Genomic DNA, 18,795 nt, shown 5'->3' on the forward strand with positions numbered 1-18,795 from the left:
CTTCTCTTCGGAGCCCCCGGTGAGCGTACATTTCCCATGCAGTTTGTCGCCAGTGGCTGTGATTAAGACTGCAGTATCTATGGGCTGGAATGATCTTCTTTCTTTTCCATCTTTCATCTGTGTTTCAGAGGCAAAGGATAGTATGCTTTCCAACCGATCTTCTGACCCATGGTTCAGCATAAGTCATAAATGAGAAAGAACACACAGCATCTGGGGCAACTCATTCTAGTGTCCCTCAGCTCTTCTACAGCCATTCATTCAAATTCATTTTTTCAGCAAGCATGTATTGAAAGCCTGTTACGGGTCAGCTTTTGGGGATACAGACATGAATAATACATGCCCACTTCCCCTTAGGAGCTTACAGTCTAGCTTGGGGGGAAAGATAGGTAACCAAACTATTACAGATAGCAAGACAAGAGTTGTCACAGGTATACTGAGTTAATAAGTTTTGTTACGCAATTAACCTCTGTAAACAACATATAATATGTCCAGCAAATATGAGTTAGCATCTTTTGTATGCCCTCAGGGGTGGTATTAGAAATTTGGTAAATAAGCAGGGGAGAGAACAATGGCTTACCACCTGTGAGAAAGTGAAATATGCAGTAAAGGAGTGGACTACAGGAGCGTGAAGGAGGAGTGATTGACGCTGCATTTGCACAGATCAGGGAAGGACCTCCATTGAAAAGGGACTGGTACAAGAAGGACCTGTTTCAGAGAGAGTTTCAGAACCTTGTTTCCTGGAAGCCTCTGACTGGTGTATAAAGTTCCCTTGTACTCAGAAGCCACACGGTGTTAAAAATAAATGCTTTAAGCTCTACAGGTGCCTGTTCACACATCAAAACTACCATTCAGAGAATTTTTGTTGAATGCTGAGTGCTTTACTTGCACTATCTCATTTACTCTGCAACAACTCTGGGAGATTATTAGTATTTTGATCCTTCATTTTTGGAGGTATTGCGGGGGGTTACCCATTTACAGCTCTTCAGTGGCATATCCAGAATTGAACCCCTGGTCTGTTATCCTCCAAACCTCACAGCCAGTGCATGGGAGCAGAATCTTGAAACTATTACCAAGAGGGGTATATAATCCTCTTATTTTACTGGTAGAGAAATAGTGCCAGAGAGAGAGAACTCCTGCTGTGAGTCACGCAGCGAGTTACTAGCTGAGTGGCTTAGGGACCTAGGTTTCCCACGTCAGTCGTAGGCCTTTCCCTTTGCCATGCACGGCCTCTCGTGGTTTTAGCCCATGGCCGCCTCTTTTGTGCCCTCGATGGTGTTTCGTGACAGATCTGCTCTCTTCCAGGGGGCAAGCTCACCACTCCCGGATGTGTTAAGTGCCACAGAGCCCCTGAGCGCAGCCCAGAGGGAGATCCAGCGCCAATCAACACTGCAGCTGCTGCGCAAAGTCCTGCAGATCCCTGAGAATGAGTCAGAGCTGGCTGAAGTCTTCTCTTTGATTCATGAACTCAATAGCTCTCGGCTCGTCCTGTCCAACGTGAGTGAGGAGACGGTCACCATCGAGCAAACCTCTTGGTCGAATTACTACGAGTCTCCATCCACGCAGTGCCTTCTCTGTAGCAGCCCATTATTCAAAGGGGGACAAAAGTAAGCACCACTTTCAGATTTACCCTCCCCTAGTTGCCCCATCTTACTTAACCTGTATCACCCCTTTCTTCAAATACCATTAAGGCTATAACCTTTGCAGATGTTCTTTTCAGCTTTTCTTAGGTTTCCTTTACTTTTGCAATCACCAAAAATAAAATAAAATTATAATAATAATAGTGATTATATATTATTTCTATTGAAATGATACTGTCCCCAACTTAGGATTTAGTTTACTTCTGGACTGCTTGGATTTCAGAGTTTATTAGGGTTGGTTAAATTAGATAATAAGTTCAGAATTAGGTTAACTTTAGGGGTGATTCCATAAGCCCAATTCCAACAAAGGGGGAGCGTCCACCTAAGAAAATCCCTGGAGCACAAGGTGCAGCACCTTCATTTCCTACTACATTTAAAGTCTTGAGTTTGCTGTTGATCCCTGAGCCTAGGAACTGCATTAAGAAGTTGCTTTTCCTTCTTTTTTTTCCCCAAATATTCTTGGTACTAGCTCTCTGGCAGGGCCCCAGGAGTGCTGGCTGCTGACAGCCAGTTGGCTGCAGGTCGTGACTGCTCAGGTGAAGATGTGTCTGAATCCGCATTGTCTGGCCCTGCACAGCTTCATGGACATCTATACAGGTGGGTGCCAGCCTTTTTACCCTCAAAGGACATGTTTGAGAACAGCCTCTGGGGGTCAGACTTCTGGTCCTGTGAGCATTGGATTTTCTCTCAGATGAGGCTTCTGAGGAAGAGGATATCTTTCCTCCTGGATAGCCCAGCCCCAGAAGATTATATTTATCTCTGAAGTGTTAGGGCTCTCTTATTAGGGCTCTTTAAACAAAGTTAATTTAAAAATAACAGATCTTCGTTGTGGAAAAAACAAAATGCTGACAAGTAAAAATAAAAAACTAAAAATCAGTAGTAATCCTACTGCTATGAGATTAATATTCAACATTGTATTCTGTAGTCTTTCAGATGTGTTTTTCATCCCTACAGAATAAAAGAAGGTGTAGGATTTATAGGTTTAATAGTTTTTTATTGAACAAAAATGGGATTGTGCTGGATGTTGTTTTGGAGTGTTTTTAAATTTAGCAATATATCATGGGTATTCTCTTATGCTGGCAAGTGGCAAAATGCATCACCGTTTTTAAGGAGAAATATATGACCGTGTTCCATTTTAAGAGTTCTCTTTATAATTAAGTCTTTGTGTACAGCCTTAATTATTTCCTTTGGGCAAATGCCCCAAAGTGGAATTGCTGTATATTCAGCCTTTTCTTCTATTCATCAGCGTCGTTCATTGAACACTGACCATGTACCAACCATTTTGAGAATTTGAATCCTGAGTTTTATATGTAGAATTGAGTGCTGAAGATTAGGGAGTATTTCTTATTCTCCTTGTATTCAGAACCTTAAGGTGCCTTATTTTGAGTTCATACTTTTAATGTCTTGTATTGCCAGACCGATTGTATTGTATTGTACTTGTATTGTACTTGTATTGTACTCCTTCAGCAACTAGTGAGAGTGCCGTTTCCCTGCTCTGTCTCAGCCTGCAGCACCTGGGTCTCTCTCTTTTTTTAATGTATAACCTTATGTTCTATATGTGCATGCAGCAGACTTTGTTACTGTGCAGTTGTGAGTTCTGACAAATGCACTGAGTTTTGTAACTGTCACCACAATCAGTATAGAGAACAGTTTCATCATCCCCAAAGCATTCTCTTTTAATGTCCCTTTTAATAACCCCATTCTCTTTTAATAACCCCTCACCCCTAACCTCTGGCAACCGTTTGATAGTTTCTTCATTCCATATATTTCTATCTTTCCAGAACGTCATATAAATCTATAGTGAATAGTTGTGAATCTGGCTTCTTTTACTATATATATATGTCTTTGAAGTTCATCTATCTGGTTCTGTGTATCAGTAGATTTTCCCTTTTATTGTTGAATAGTTTTGCATTGTGTGGAACACCACACTTGATTGTCTGTTCATTCCTTGAGGAATGTTTGGATTTTTACCAATTTTGACAGTTGTATTCATAACTGTAAACAATCATGTCTAGAGTTTTGTGTAAACGTAAATTTTCATTTTATTTTGGGTAAATACCCTAGGAGTCACATTGCTGGGCCATGTGGTAAATGTATGTTTAGTTTTATGAGAAATCACCAAACTGATCACCTATTTTGTGCCATTTTGTGTTCCCTTTAATGATGGGTGAGAATTCCAGTTTGCTTCATATGTCAGCACTTGGTATTATCTATTTTGTGTGTGTGTGTTTCAGCCATTCTAATAGGTGTGTGTAGTAATAACTTAACGTGGTCTCAATTTAAGACTAATGAAGTTGAGCATCTTTTTGTGGGTTTATTTGTCATCTGTATGTCTTTGGTGAAGTACCCGTTCTATCTTTGGCCCATTGAACTGGGTGGTTTTCTTGCTGTTGAGTTTTGAATGTTCATCCTTTGTCAGATAAGTGATTTGCAGATATTTTATTATGGTTTGTGTCTTATATTCTCATTCTCCTAACAGAATCTTCGACAGAGCAAAAATTTTCAAGTATGATAAAGACCAATTCATCAAATTTTGTTTTAGCAATTGTGTTGATGTTATTGCTGTCTTTATCTAGGTGACGATCATAAATATTTTCCTATGTTTTCTGCTAAAAGCTTTATAATTTATGGTTTTTATTTGTCTGTAACCCATTGTGAATTCATTTATATGTAAGGTGTGAGGTCCATATTGAGGTTTTTTTTTTCCATGTGGACATCCATTTATTCCACTGTTTGTTAAAAAGTAGTCCTTTCTGCTTTGAATTGCCTCTGCTACTTGATTGAAAAACAATTAGTCATGTATACCTAGGTCTATTTCTGCACTCTGCTTCATTGGTTATATTGTCTATTCTTTTGCCAGTATCAGGTGTCTTGAATACTGTTGCTTTTTAGTAGCTCTTATCGTTTGGGTAGTATAAATTCTCCAACCTTGTTCTTCCTGAATTGTTTTAACTCTTTTTGTTTCTTTGCATTCCCATATGAATTTTAGAATCAGCTTGCTAGTATTTACAGAATCCTGCTAGAATTCTAATTGGAATTGTGTTAAATTTGTAGACCAGCTTGCAGAAGTTTGACATGCTTAAAAATATTGAGTCTTTCTAATACATGATATAGTCTATTTTTCTATTTGATTAGGTTTTCTTTTTTTTTTTTTTTATCAGTGTTTCATTGTTTTTAGCATATAGGTCCTGCAGGTATTTTGTTAGATTTATACCTAGGCATTTAATTTTGTTCAGTGTTAAATGACATGGTTCAATTTCTAACTGTTTGGTGCTAGTATAAAAACATAATCGGGTTTTATCTATTGAACTTTATTCAATGACCTTGTAAAACTCACTCATTAACTTTAAGAACTTTAGTAGATTAGCATTATAATTTCTTTCTTGGCATGTTTTTTCCTTAAATATGTATTTTATTGAAATATAGTTGACTTACAGTGTTTCAGGTACACAGCGAGGTGATTCAGTTATACATATACACATAATATTTTTGAAATTATTTTCCATTATAGGTTATTACAAGATACTGACTATAGTTCCCTGTGCTATAAAGTAAACCTTCATTGTCACATTAACTTTTTTAAATTAAATATAGCATTCTATTCATGGTAAGTCAAACAAGTGGAATCAAAATGTCATACATTTTTTAGTTAGGCAAAAATTCGTAAGTTTTCTAAAATATATACATTATGCATACTTATGAGAAAGACTGAAGGCAGGAGAAGGGGACAACAGAGGATAAGATGGTTGGATGGCATCACTGACTCCATAGATGTGAGTTTGAGCAAGCTCCTGGAGTTGGTGATGGACAGGGAAGCCTGGCGTGCTGCAGTCCATGGGGTTGCAAAGAGTAGGACACGACTGAGTGATTGAACTAAACTGGTTTGGTGGTGCTGACTTCTCTTAACTTTTGCTTTGTATGGAAAGCTTTTGATTTCTCCATCAAATCTGAAGGAGAGTCTTGCTGGGTAGAGTATTCTTGGTTGTAGGTTCTTCCTTTTCATCACTTTAAATATATCATGCCATTCCCTTCTGGCTCGTAGAGTTTCTGTTGAGAAATCAGCTGATAGCCTGATGGGAGTTCCTTTGTATGTTATTTGTCATTTTTCCTTTATCGCTTTTAATATTTTATGTTTGTCTTTAACTTTTGTCAGTTTGATTAGTATGTATTTTGATTGTTCCTTCTTGGGTTTATCATGCCCTGGACTTGATTGATTGACTATTTCTTTTCCCATGTTTGGGAAGTTTTCAGCTGTTATTTCTTCAAATATTTTCTCAGGTCCTTTCTCTCTCTCTCCTTCTGGGACCCCTATAATGTGAATGTTGGTGCATTTAATGTTGTTCCAGAGTCTCTAAGGCTGTCTTCATTGCTTTTCACTCTTTTTTTCTATATTCTGTTCTGTGGCAGTGATTTCCACCATTCTGTCCTCTGGGTCATTTATCTATTCTGCCTCAGTTATTCTGCTATTGATTCCTTCTAGTGTATGTATTCATCTCTGTTTGTTCTTTAGTTCTTCTAGACCTTTGGTAAACATTTCTTGCATCTTCTCCATTATTTTCCCAAGATCTTGGATCATCTTCACTATCATTATTCTGAATTCTTTTTCTGAAAGGTTGCCTATCTCCGCTTGTTTTTCTGGAGTTTTATCTTGTCCCTTCATCTGGGACATGTACTTAGTCACTCAGTCGTGTCCAAGTCTTTGTGACCCCGTGGACTGTAGCCCACCAGGCTTCTCTGTCCATGCGGATTCTCCAGGCAAGAATACTGGAGTGGTTTGCCATGCCCTTCTCCAGGGGATCTATCTTCCCAACTCAGGGATCAAACCCAGGTCTCCTGCATTACAGGCAGATTCTTTAACTATCTGAGCCATCAGGGAAGCCTCCCTAAGTCATGTCTGACTCTCGTGACTTCATGGACTGTAGCTGTCAGGCTCCTCTGTCCAGGGATTCTCCAGGCAAGAATACTGGAGTGGGTTGCCATGCCTTTATCCAGGGGATCTTCCCAACCCAGGAATTGAACCAGGGTCTCCTGCATTGCCAGCAGATTCTTTATGGATTGAGCTTCAAGGGAAGCTCCTCATCTAGGACATAACTTTCTGTTTTTTATTATGATTAACTTTCTGTAATATGGTTTTTGTTTTAGCTGCTGTGGGACTGTGCTTCTTTTTGCTCTTCCATCTGCCTTCTGGTGGATGAGGCTAAGAGGCTTGTATAAACTTCCTCAAGGGAGGGACTGGCAATGGGAAAAACTGGGTCTTGCTCTGGTGGGCAGGGCCATACTCAGTAAAGCTTTAATTATCTGCTGATGGGTGGGGTTGCACTCCCTCCCTGGTAGTTGTTTGACCCAGCCCTGGGGTCTGCAGGCTTTATGGTAGGGTTAATGGTGAACTTCAAGAGGGTTTATGCCAAAGGGGAACTTCTTGGTCTGATGTTGCCAGTGCCCCTGTCCCTGTGTTGAGTCCCTGCCAACCCATGCCTCCACAGGAGACCCTCCAACTCTAGCAAGTAGTTTTCATTCAGTCTTCCGTTGGGTCTCTATTCCTTTCCTCTGGGTCTTGGTGTGGGCAAGATTTTGTTTGTGCCCTCCGAGACTGGAGTCTGTGGTTCCCCCAGTCCTGTGGAAGTCCTATAATCAAATCCTGCTGGCCTTAAAGGCCAGATTGCCAGGGGGTTCCTTTCTCAAACCCCCAGGCTGGGAAGCCTGACGTGGAATTCAGAACTTTTACAACAGTGGGAGAACTTCGTTTGGTATTATTGTGCTCCAGTTTGTGGGTTACCCACCAAGCAGCTATGGGATTGCATTTTATTGTGTTTGCACCCCTCCTCCCATCTCATTGCAGCTTCTTCGTTGTCTTTGGACGTGTCTTTTCTTTATTTTGGTGGTTCCAGCTTCCTCCTGTCAGTGGTGGTTTATCAGCTGGTTGCAGTTCTGGTGTTCTTCCGGGAGATGAGCGCACACCCTTCTACTCTGCCATCATGAACCAGAAGTCCTTCTGCATCGTTGTAATTTTTTCAGTTTTGTCAGTTTGATACGTAGAAACTGTTATAAAACTGCTTTTCTTTAATCTTACTTTTTACTAAAGCATAGGTGATTTATAATGTTAATTTCTGCTCTACAGCAAAGTGACATAGTTATACACACACATATATATATCCTTTTTTATATTCTTTTGCATTATGGTTTATCCCAGGATATTGAATCTAGTTTCCTGTACTTTAGGACCTTGTTACTTATCCAGTCTGTATGTAATAGTTTGCATCTACTAACCCCAGATTCCCAGTCCATCCCTTCCCAACCCCCTCCCCCACAAGTCAGTTCTCTCGGTCTGAGGCTGTTTCTGTTTCGTACGTAGGTTCGTTTGTGCTGTTTTAGGTTACACATATAAGTGATATCGTGTGGTATTTGCTTTCTCTTTTTGACCTACTTCCCTTAGTATGATGATCTCTTGTCGCATCCTTATTGCTGCAAATGGCATTATTTTGTTCTTTTTTACGGCTGAGTAGTATTCTGTGTGTGAGTGTGTGTGTGTGTGAGTGTGTGTGTGTATCCATCCTTCTGTTGGACGTTTCGGTTGTTCTCATGTCTTGGCTGTTGTCAGTGCTGCTGCAGGAGTACGTGTATTCTTTCACACCGTGTTTTCCTCTGGATACATGCCCAGGAGTGGGATTGCTGGCTTATATGGCAGTTCTGTTTTTTAGTTTTCCATAGTGGCTACACCAGTTTACATTCCACCAGTGGAGGGAGTGTTTCCCTTTTCTCCACACTGTCTCCAGCTTTTACTGTGTATAACCCTTTTTTTTTTTTCTTTTTTTGGATCTTTCATTCTGTGTCTGTAGACTTTTTAATGATGGCCATTCTGACTGATGTGGTACCTCCTGGTAGTTTTGATTTGCTTTTCTCTACTAATGATGTTGAGCATCTTTTCATGTATCTATTGGCCATCTGCATGTCACCTTTGGTAAATGTCTAGGTCTTCTGCTTATTTTTCAGTTGGGTGGTTTGTTGTTGTTGAGCTACATGAGCTGTTTGTATGTCTTTGAGAGTAAGCCCTTGTTGGTTACATCATTCACAGATATTTTCTCCCGTTTCATAGGTTGTCTTTTCCTTTTGTTTGTAGTTTCCTTTACTGTGCAAAAGCTTGTAAATTTGACTAAATCCCATTTGTTTACTTTTGTTTTTATTTTTATTGCCCTGGCAACTGACCTAAGAAAACTCTGGTACAATTTCTGTCAGAGAATGTTTTGCCTGTGATCTCTTCTAGGAGTTTTATAATGTCTTATATTTAATTCTGCAAGCCATTTTGAGTTTATTTTTGTGCATGGTATGAGAGTGTGTTCTAACTTCATTGATTTACACGCAGCTGTCCAACTTTCCCAACACCACTTGGCTGAAGATTTTTCCCATTTTATCCTTGCCTCCTTTGACCATAGGTGTGTGGGTTTATTTCTGGGCTCTCTATTCTGTTCCATTGATCTGTATGTCTGTTTTTGTACTGATACCACGGTTTTGATTACTGTAGCTTTGGGGTATTGTCTGAAGTCTGAAAGGGTTGTGCTTCCTGCTTGGTTATTTTCCCTCAAGGTCTTTCATTGTCCCATATAAATCTTAGGATTATTTGTTCTAGTGAAAAATATCCTGGGTAATTTGACAGGGATCACATTAAATATGTAGATTCCTTTGGATAGTTGCCATTTTAATAATATTCTCCCAACCCAAGAGCATGGGATATCATTCCATTTCTTTTCAGTTTCCTTTATTAGTATTTTATAATTCTCAGTGTAAAAGTCTTTCACCTCCTTAGGTGAAAGTATTCTTAAGTATTTTATTTATTTATTTTTTGGGGAGTGCAGTTTTTAAAGGTATTATTTTTTTTACATTACCTGTCTGCTGCTTCGCTGTTAGTGTAAAGAACTGCAACCAATTTCTGTGGGTTAATCTTGTATCCTCCTACCTTGCTTAATTCATTTATCAACTCTAAATGTTTTTGTGTGGAGTCTTCAGGGTTTTCTATGTGTAGCATCGTGTCATCTGCATATAGTGATGACAGTTTTACCTCTTCCCTTCCAATTTGGATACCCTTTTCTTGTCTGATTGCTGTGGCTAGGACTTCAATACTATGTTGAATAGAAGTGGTGAGAGTGGGCTTCTTTGTCTTGTTCCACATTTTAGTGGGAAGGCTTCCAGCTTTTCATTGTTGGGTATTATATTGTTTGTGGGTTTATCGTAATAGGTTTTATTATGTTAAGATATGTTCCCTTTATATGAATTTTGTTAAGAGTCTTTTTTTAAAAACCATGAATGGATGTTGAATTTTGTCAAGTGTGTTTTCTGCATCCATTGAGGTGATTATGTGTTTTTTCTCTTTTGTTGATGTTGTGTAGCATATTAATTGATTTGTGTATATTGAACCATCCTTGTGAATTTGGAATGAACGCCCTTGGTCATGGTATATGATCTTTTTTATGTATTGCTGGATTTGGTTTGTAGTGTTTTTGTTGAGAATTGTTGCATCTATATTCATCATGGATATTGATGGACAGTTTTCTGTTTTTGGCGTTACCTTTGTTTGGTTTTGGTATCAGGGTGGTGGTGGCTTCACATAGTATCTCTGGGAGTGTTGCCTCTGCTTCAGTATTTTGGAAGAGTTTGAGAAGGGTCAGTAAAAGTTCTTCTTTATGTGTTTGGTATTGTTTGCCTGTGGAGCCGTCTGATCCTGGACTTTAGTTTGTAGTTAGTTTTTTGTTTTTGTTTTGTTTTTTTCCCTTCATATTCTATTTCAGTTCTAGTAATCAGTCTGTTCAAATTATGGATTTCTTCTTGATTCAGTTTTGGTGAGCTGTGTGTTTCTAGAAATTTGTTCATTGCTTCTAGTTTGTCAAATTTGTTGGTATATAATTGTTTGTAGGATTCTGTTGTGGTTTTGTATTTCAGCAGTATCAGTTGCTGTTTCTTCTTCTTCATTTCTTATTTTGTTTATCTGGGTTCTTTCTCTTGGTGAGCCTGGCCAGAAGTTTGGCAACTTTGTTTACCCTTTCAAAGAACCAGCACTTGGTTTTACTGATTTCATTCTATTATTTAATCTCTGTTTTATTTCTTCTCTCATCTTTTATTACTTCCTTCCTTCTGCTGAGTTTAGGCTTTGCTTGTTCTTTTTCTAAGTCTTTTAGGTGCTAATTTAGGTTGCTTATTTAAGATTTTTCTTGTTTTTTGAGGAAGGGCTATATAGCTGTGAGCTTTCCTAGCTCTAAGAACTTTTTTTTGCTCCATCCTATAGATTTTCTATGATTGTGTTTTCATTGTTGCTTGTCTCAAGGTATTTTTAATTTCCCTTTTTGATTTACTTATTGATCCATTGTTTTTAATAAAATGCTTTCATTCTCCATGTAATTTTTTTTCTCATTTGTTTTCCTGTGGTTGCTTTCTAGTTTCATTCTATTGTAGATTAGAGAAGAGAAGATTGTTTGAAGTAATTTTTATACTCTTAAATTTGTTGAGGTTTGTTTTGTGCCCTAGTATGTGGTCAGTCCTGGAGAATGTTCCATGTACACGTAAAAAGAATGTGTATTCTTGGTTTTTTTTTTTAAATGTAATATCCTGGAATAGAGTCTTAATTGTTGTATCATTTTGGATCTCTGTTGTCTTACTGATTTTCTGTCCAGAACATCTGTCCATTAATGTGAATGAGGTGTTAAAAGTTTTGTGCTATTATTGTATTCCTATAAGTTTCTCCTTTTATGTCTGTTAATGTTTGCTTTATGTAATTAGATGCTCCTTTAGAGGGTTCTTATATGTTAATGGATGTAATATCTTCTTCTTGTATGACCCTTTTTATCATTATATAAGGTCTAGCTTTCTTTATGGCCTTTGTTTCAAAGCCTGTTTTATCTGGTAAGAGTATGTGACTCCCTGCTTTCTTGCCATTTCTGTGTGCATGAAATATCTTTTCCCATCCTTTAACATTAAATCTGTGTATGTGCTTTGCCCTAAAGTGGGTCTTATAGGCAGTATGTTGTAGGCTCTTGTTTTTTCATCCAGTCTACCACTTTGTGTTTTGATTGAAGCATTTAGTTCATTGACACTTAAGGTAATTATTGATAAAATATGTATTTATTGCCATTTTAAACCCTGTTTTCCTATTGGCTCTATGTTTCTTCTTTGTTCTTTTTTATCATATTTTTTGTGGCTTGATGATTTCCTTTTATCTTATGCTTGTGTTCTCTGTTTTTTGTGAGTCTTTTGTATGCTTTTGATCTGTGGTTACCCTGTTTTTCAAGTATATTAACCCCTTCCTATATCTACTTGCTTTAGACTGATAGTCATATTGTCTCAAATACATTCTTTTAAAAAAAGAGAGAATCTAAATGTTTTTACTCCTCTCCCCCACATTTTATTTTACATCTTCTTGTTTATTTTCTAAGATATAATGTTGCTGGGTTTTATATTCTAGGTTGCTTTGCATGTATCTTGCCACTCCCTTCTGACCTTCAGAGTTCCTCTAAAGAAGCCTGCCGGTAGCCTTATGGGGAGGATTCCATTGGGATTAACTTGGTTGCTTTCTTGCTGCCTTTAGAATCCACTAACCTTTGCCTTTTCCCCACCCCCCCCCCCCACTTTTTCAATTGAAAGATAATTGCTTTACAGAATTTTGTTGTTTTCTGTCAAACATCAACAAGAATCAGCCATAGGTACACCCGTGTCCCTTCCCTCCCTGCCATTTTTATTGTCTTGGCATAGGTGTGTTTCAGTTCATCTTGTTTGGGACCTTCTGCTTCTTGTATCTGGTTGTCTGTTTCTTTCTTTAGGTTTGGGAAGTTTTTAACCATAATTTATTCAAATACATTTTTGATCTTTTTCCTTCTGGAATCCCTATTAGGCATAGATTAGCATGCTTTAGATTATCCCATAGGTCTCATATATTGCTTTCATATATTTATTTCACCTTCTGTCTCCTGTTCTGACTGGATGATTTCCATTATTCTGTCTTCCAGATCACTTACTCATTCTTCTGCATTATTCATTCTGCTGTTCATTGCCTTTAGCTCACCTTTTGTCTCAGCAAATGAGTTTCCAACTTTTCTTGGCTACTCCTTATAGTTTCTAGCTCCTTTTTACAGTAATCTGTGTTTCTGTCTATGGCCTTTCTGTTAATTCTTTCAGAATTTTTATTACTTCTTTTTTGAATTCAATTTCAGATTGAAAGCATCTTTTGTTGTTTGTTCCTTCAAGGGAATTCTCTTGGTCTTTTAACTGGGAATGGTTCCTGTGCTTGTTCATTTTACTTATATTTCTCTTACTGTATGAGTTTAGGAAAAACAATTATCTACCATAGTCTTGGAATACTACATGTGGGAGCATCCTTGTATAAGCCTGTATGGGTTTAATATTTTTGTTGCTTTTAGTTTGGATGCTTGTTACCTCTTTCCTTAGCCCATGCTGGCTGTCATCCTTATGATAGGGAGTATGAAGTTATAGTGGCCTACGTGTGCTCCTGGGGCCACATGCCAGTGGGGGCAGTGATTGCTGCCTGCTCATGCATGTCTTAGCAGTAGGGGTGGCCTGCATACCTCTGGAGCTTGTGATGGCAGCGGCAGCTCATGCTGGCTCCTGGAGCTTGTATAGAATGTCCTGTTGTCTGAGAGCATGTGTGGGAAAAGAAGCGCCCCTGTGGTGCTCCTGCCCCTCTCCTTGTGTAACCCCCAACAGTGGTCTCTCGCCCCACTGGGAGGCCCAGGCTTCTTTCACGTACACAGTCAGTTACCATACTCCAGCCCCTTCAGACTGTCTCCATGCAGCCAACCCCAGTCGTCTTCCCAGATGTGGTCTCTGAAGTTCGATCTTCAGCACCCCCCCACTGCCTGCACAGGTGGATTAGCATCTCAGGCAGGAGAGTACAGGGAGGCCATACTGACCACCTGTGCAAAGTCAGTCTCCGATTTGCCTTCCTCACACTGACTGCTGTGCTTCCCCCCTCCTCCCCCTGAGGCATCTAAACTCCTCCTGGTTCCAGGCTGGTTTCCCCACCAGTGCTGGGACTTCACAAGGTGCAGGAACCTTTCCCCTCTCACATCTCCCTCCCTCCCTGGGACACAGGTCACATCCTGATTTCCCTCCTTTCCCCAACCACCGCCCTCCACCACCGCCCCCCCCCCTTTTCCCTGGTTATATGGAGATTTTCTTGCCCTTTCGGAAGTCTCCAATCTGCAGTGTTTAGATGTTCTTCGTGAATTGTTCCATTTGTAGATGTATTTTTTATTATTTGTAGGAGGAGGTGAGCTCCATGCCCTGCTGTTCCACCATCTTGATCACTGTCCTCTTGTATTTCTTTGACAGCTGGGAAGATTATATGTTTTCTGTGTTTTTCAATCTTTTATGAATTTCTTTTGTAAACATTTTCATTCTTTGGGGTTGTTTTGTTGATGGAGTTTTTCATCAGTTTATTAGTTGTCTTTTAAATTTGATTTTTTTGGACATGAGAGTTGGATTTTTGTGTGTGTAATGTTTTTTTTTTTCCCCTTGTTTAAGTTTTTATGTGATCAGAACTTGGACCCTCTAATTTGTGGTCTCAGCATTTGGTATCATGTTTAAAAAGGTCTTCCCCACTCCTCTATACCATTTGTTATTGGGAATTGTATGCCAAAATTTGCTTTTGTTCATTTTGTGCACATGTAAAACCACCCTCTCTTATTCATCTTAAATTAGTTACATTTAAATTTTTCTGGGTCTTTGATCCCAGGATTTGACATAGGGGTGATGTTATTAGCCTTTTTCATATTCCCTATACATCCCTGGGCGAAAGGGTGCTCCTGGCCTTGCCTCATGGTATAACTAACTGTGAGAGGTGGAGGAATGGTAATCCTTTTGGTGATAAGGACTGAATTGGGTGGTAAGGCGATATTTCATTTTTTATTAAAAAGGAAAAAAACCTGTGATATGTGTTTTATTAGTTGTTCTTTTCATATAACAGTGTATTGTGGAAAACTTCATGTCACAGCATTTAAACTTACTTTATTATTCGTAATGATTTCTTGTTTGTTTGTTCTTAGTTTTTATTTTATATTGGAATATAGTTTGTCAATGCAGGAGGCACAGGTTCCATACCTGGGTCTGGAAGATTGTCTGGAGAAGGAAATGGCAACCCACTCCAGTATTCTTGCCTGGGAAATCCCATGGGCAGAGGAGCCTGGCGGGCTACAGACTGTGGATCGGGAGAGTTGGGCATGGCTCAGCAACTAAACAACAACAAATAGTTCATTAAAAATGTGTTAGTTCCAGGTGTACAGCAGAGTGAGTCAGTTACGCATTGGCATGTACAGTTCTTTTTCCATTTAGGTTATCATGCGTATTGAGCAGAGTTCCCTGTGCTGTCAGTAGGTGCATATTGGTTATCTATTTTATTTTTTCAAAAATGTTTATTTCTTGGCTGTGTTGAGTCTTACTTGTGGCCTGTGGCATCGTCATTGTTCTGGGTGGGATCTTTCACTGTGACATATGGACTGTAGTTGTGGCACTTGGGCTTAGTTGTTGCATGACATGTTGGATCTTAGTTCCCCAAGCAGGGCTTGAACTCATGGCCCCAGCATTGCAAGGCAGATTCTTAACCACTGGGCCACCAGGGAAGTCCCTGGTTAGGTATTTTAAATATAGTAGTGTATATATATCAATCCCACACTCCCTATTTATCCCTCCCCTCACTCCTTTCCTCTTTGGTAATAACCACAAGTTTGTTTTCTAAGTCTCTGATTCTCTTTCTGTTTTGTATTAATAAATAAGTTCATTTTTAACATTTTTTTAATTCCACATATAAGCAATGTCTTGATATTTACCTTTTTTTGTCTGGCTTACTTCACATACATGATAATCTTCAGGTCCATGCATGTTGCTGCAAATGGCATATTTTGTTTTTTGTTTTTGGCTGCACTGGGTCTTCGTTACTGCATGTGGGCTCTCTCTAGTTGCAGTGAGTGGTGCCACTTTTTGTTGTGCTCGGGCATCTCATCATGGTGGCTTCTCTTGTTGCGGGGCGTGGTCTCTAGGGCACGCAGGCTTCAGTGGTTGTGGCACGAGGGCTTAGTTGCCCTGTGGCATGTGGAATCTTCTCAGACCAGAGATTAAACTTGTGTCTCCTGTATTGACAAACAAAGTCTCAACCACTGGACCACCAAGAAAGTCCTCGTTCGTTCTTTTTAATGAACATTATATATATGTACCACATCTTATTCATTCATCTGTTGATGTACATTTAGATTGCTTCCATGTCTTGGCTGCTGTAAACAGTGCTGCAGTGAACATTGAAGTGCACGTATCCTTTTGAACCATGGTTTTCTCCAAGTGTTATGCCTAGGTATATTGTTGTTGTTGAACTTATATGCAGAGCATATTATGTGAAATGCTGGGCCGGATGAATCAGAAGCTGGGATCAAGATTGCTGGGAAAAATAGCAATAATGTCAGATACGCAAATGACACCACCTTTATGGCAGAAAGTGAAGAGGAACTAAAGAGCCTCTTCGCTATAACAACAATATGCTGAGGACTGGGACTGCTGGGTCATGTTGTTGTTTGGTTGCTAAGTTGTGTCCGACTCTCTGCAACCCCCATGAAATGCAGCACCACAGACTTCTGTGTCCTTCACTATCTCCCTGAGTTTGCTCAAACTCATGTCCGTTGAATCAGTGATGTCATCCATCCATCTCATCCTCTATCACACCCTTCTCCTCCTGCCCTCAGTCTTTCCCAGCGTAAGGGTCTTTTCTATTGTGTCAGCTCTTTGCATCAGGTGGCCAAAGTATTAGAGCTTCAGCATTAGTCCTTCCAGTGAGTATCAGGATTGATTTCCTTTAGGATTGACTGGTTCAATCTCCTTGCTGTCCAGGGGACTCTCTCAAGAGTCTTCTCCAGCACCACAGTTCGAAAGTATCAATTCTTCAGCACTCAGCTTTCTTTATAGTCCAACTCTTGCATCCATACATGACTATTGGAAAAACCATAGCTTTGACTATGTGAACCTTTGTTGGCAAAGTGATGTATCTGCTTTTTAATATGCTGTCTAGGTTTGACACTTTTCTTCTAAGGAACAAGCATCTTTTAATTTTGTGCCTGCCATCACCATCCACAGTGATTTTGCAGCCCACAAAAATGAAATCTGTTGCTGTTTTTGCTTTTCCCCATCTATTTGCCATGAACTGATGGAACCAGATGCCATGATCTTCATCTTGAATGTTGAGTTTTAAGCCAGCATTTTCACTCTCCTCTTTCAGTTTCATCAAGAGGCTCTTTAGTTCCTCTTTGCTTTCTGCCATAAGAGTGGTATCATCTGCATATCTGAGGTTATTGATATTTCTCCTGGCAATCTTGATTTCAGCTTGTGCTTCATCCAGCCTGGCATTTCAGGCTGGGCAGAGTACGTACATATGATGCACTCTGCATATAAGTTAAATAAGCAGGGAAACAATACACAGCCTTGACTGTGGACCACCAGGTGGCTCTGTCCATGGGATTTTGTCAGGCAAGAATATTGGAGTGGGTAGCCATTCCCTTCTCCAGGGTATCTTCCCGAACCAGGGATCAAACCCGGGTCTCTAGCATTGCAGTCAGATTCTTTACTGTCTGAGCCACCAGGGAAGCCCCTCTAGTATCTTACAAGGTCACTACTTTTTCCCCTGGTCCTAATGCACACAGGACCTTGTGTGAGCCCTATAAGAATGGTTTCTGTTTCCCCCACTGCTGTGGAATCCCTGCCATCAATCCCCACTGCCTTCAAAGCCAGGTGCTCCTGGGGCTGCTCCTCTCATTGCCAGACCGCCAGGCTGGAGAGCCTGACGTGGGGCTCAGTACTTCATTCCTGTGGGAGAACCTCTGTGATACAATTATTTTCCATTGTGGGTCGACCTCCTGATGGGTTTGGGATTTGATTTCATAGTAATTGCTCCCCTCTCCCATCTTGTTGTGACTTCTACTTTGTCTTTGGATGTTGGATGTCTTTTTTGGTAGGTTTCAGCGTTTGTTTGTTGATGGTTTTTTGGCAGTCAGTTGGGATTTTGGTGTCTTCATAAGAAGAGGTGGGCCCACGTCTTTCTACTCTGCCATCTTCCAAACAGTGTTTCTGAGCAGCCCCTGCATGCTGCGAACTGCATGTGGTGCTCCGGGTACAATAGAATCCAGTTAAACAGTTTCCTTCACAGCTGCTTGTAGGTTACCAACTTGCAGGTGACCTCTAGTTTTGCATTTTATGAATGTACCGTGGTTTATTTTTTTAATGTTCCCCATTGATGGGCACCTAGTTAGTTTCCATTTTTTTGCCATTGTGGATGTTGTTAACAGTGAATTTCTCTGTTCCCACTTTTTAATCTGCAGGTCTCTTTAATGTGGGAAATAAGCTGCTAGTGAGCCTGGACTTGCTTTTTGCAATCCGAAACCAGATCAAGCTGGGAGAGGACCCCAGAGTGTCCATCAGCACTCTTCTGAAGTCAGTGCAGGAGCAGACAGGTAAAGGTTGGCTTCCTCCCTTTTCCCAAGGTTAGTCCTAGACTCCCTGGGAATTTTCAGTGATGGACTTTTGTTGAAAAAATTACCTGGAGGAGAGTCTGATATTTTGAAAAGGAGACACTGACTTCCTAACATAGCCCTCCTCTTGAGTTTTACAAATGCTGAATTGACTTTGGAAAACATGAATCTTCCCACGGGTCCAGCAGCTTTCAGCACAAGACTGAATAGACTTTATAGAAGCTCATTCTTTGGTCATAGGTAGACTTGGCCTTAGTATATGCTAATCAAGTTCACTCTGAATACACAGCTTCTGGAGATCTGCCCCCATTTCCAAAGCTGACACTGAGACCTGAGCATGGGCACCATAGTCTTTATTATTAGAAATGATTTTTCCCCTTGCTTCCCTCATTTCTTTCTGTTTACCTTTCTCCATTCATTCCTATAGAATCCAGCCCCCTGTCCCTTCCTTGCTATGAGGTGAGATGGAGTAGAGCAAAGGTCCTAGGGTCAGATGGTCTGTGTTTGACTCTGGCCTCTGCTACTTAGTGGCAATGTGGATTTCAGTGAGTTATTCTTTATATCTCAGTTTTTTTTAAGTTACACAGTGAAAATAATAACTGCTCTTGGTTCATAAAGATGTAAGTTAAATGACAGAATGTATTCAAAGCTTTCAG

At 39.9% G+C, this 18,795-nt stretch overlaps 1 protein-coding gene across 6 annotated transcripts in view; it reads left to right on the forward strand.

The window, feature by feature from the left end:
- Window positions 1-18,795, forward strand: part of HMGXB3 (HMG-box containing 3) — a 60,783-nt gene that overhangs the window by 30,999 nt on the left and 10,989 nt on the right. For all 6 annotated transcript variants that reach the window (XM_086412404.1, XM_086412405.1, XM_086412408.1 and 3 more), the window contains 3 exons: window positions 1,303-1,604; window positions 2,107-2,234; window positions 17,990-18,121. In XM_086412404.1, coding sequence (XP_086268530.1) covers window positions 1,303-1,604; window positions 2,107-2,234; window positions 17,990-18,121 — 562 coding nt within the window. The remainder of the gene's footprint in view (window positions 1-1,302; window positions 1,605-2,106; window positions 2,235-17,989; window positions 18,122-18,795) is intronic.

Source organism: Bos grunniens, chromosome 7 (assembly GCF_055505025.1).
Source record: "Bos grunniens cultivar Pamir isolate PY7600 chromosome 7, Bosgru_T2T1.0, whole genome shotgun sequence".
NCBI lineage: Eukaryota > Metazoa > Chordata > Mammalia > Artiodactyla > Bovidae > Bos > Bos grunniens.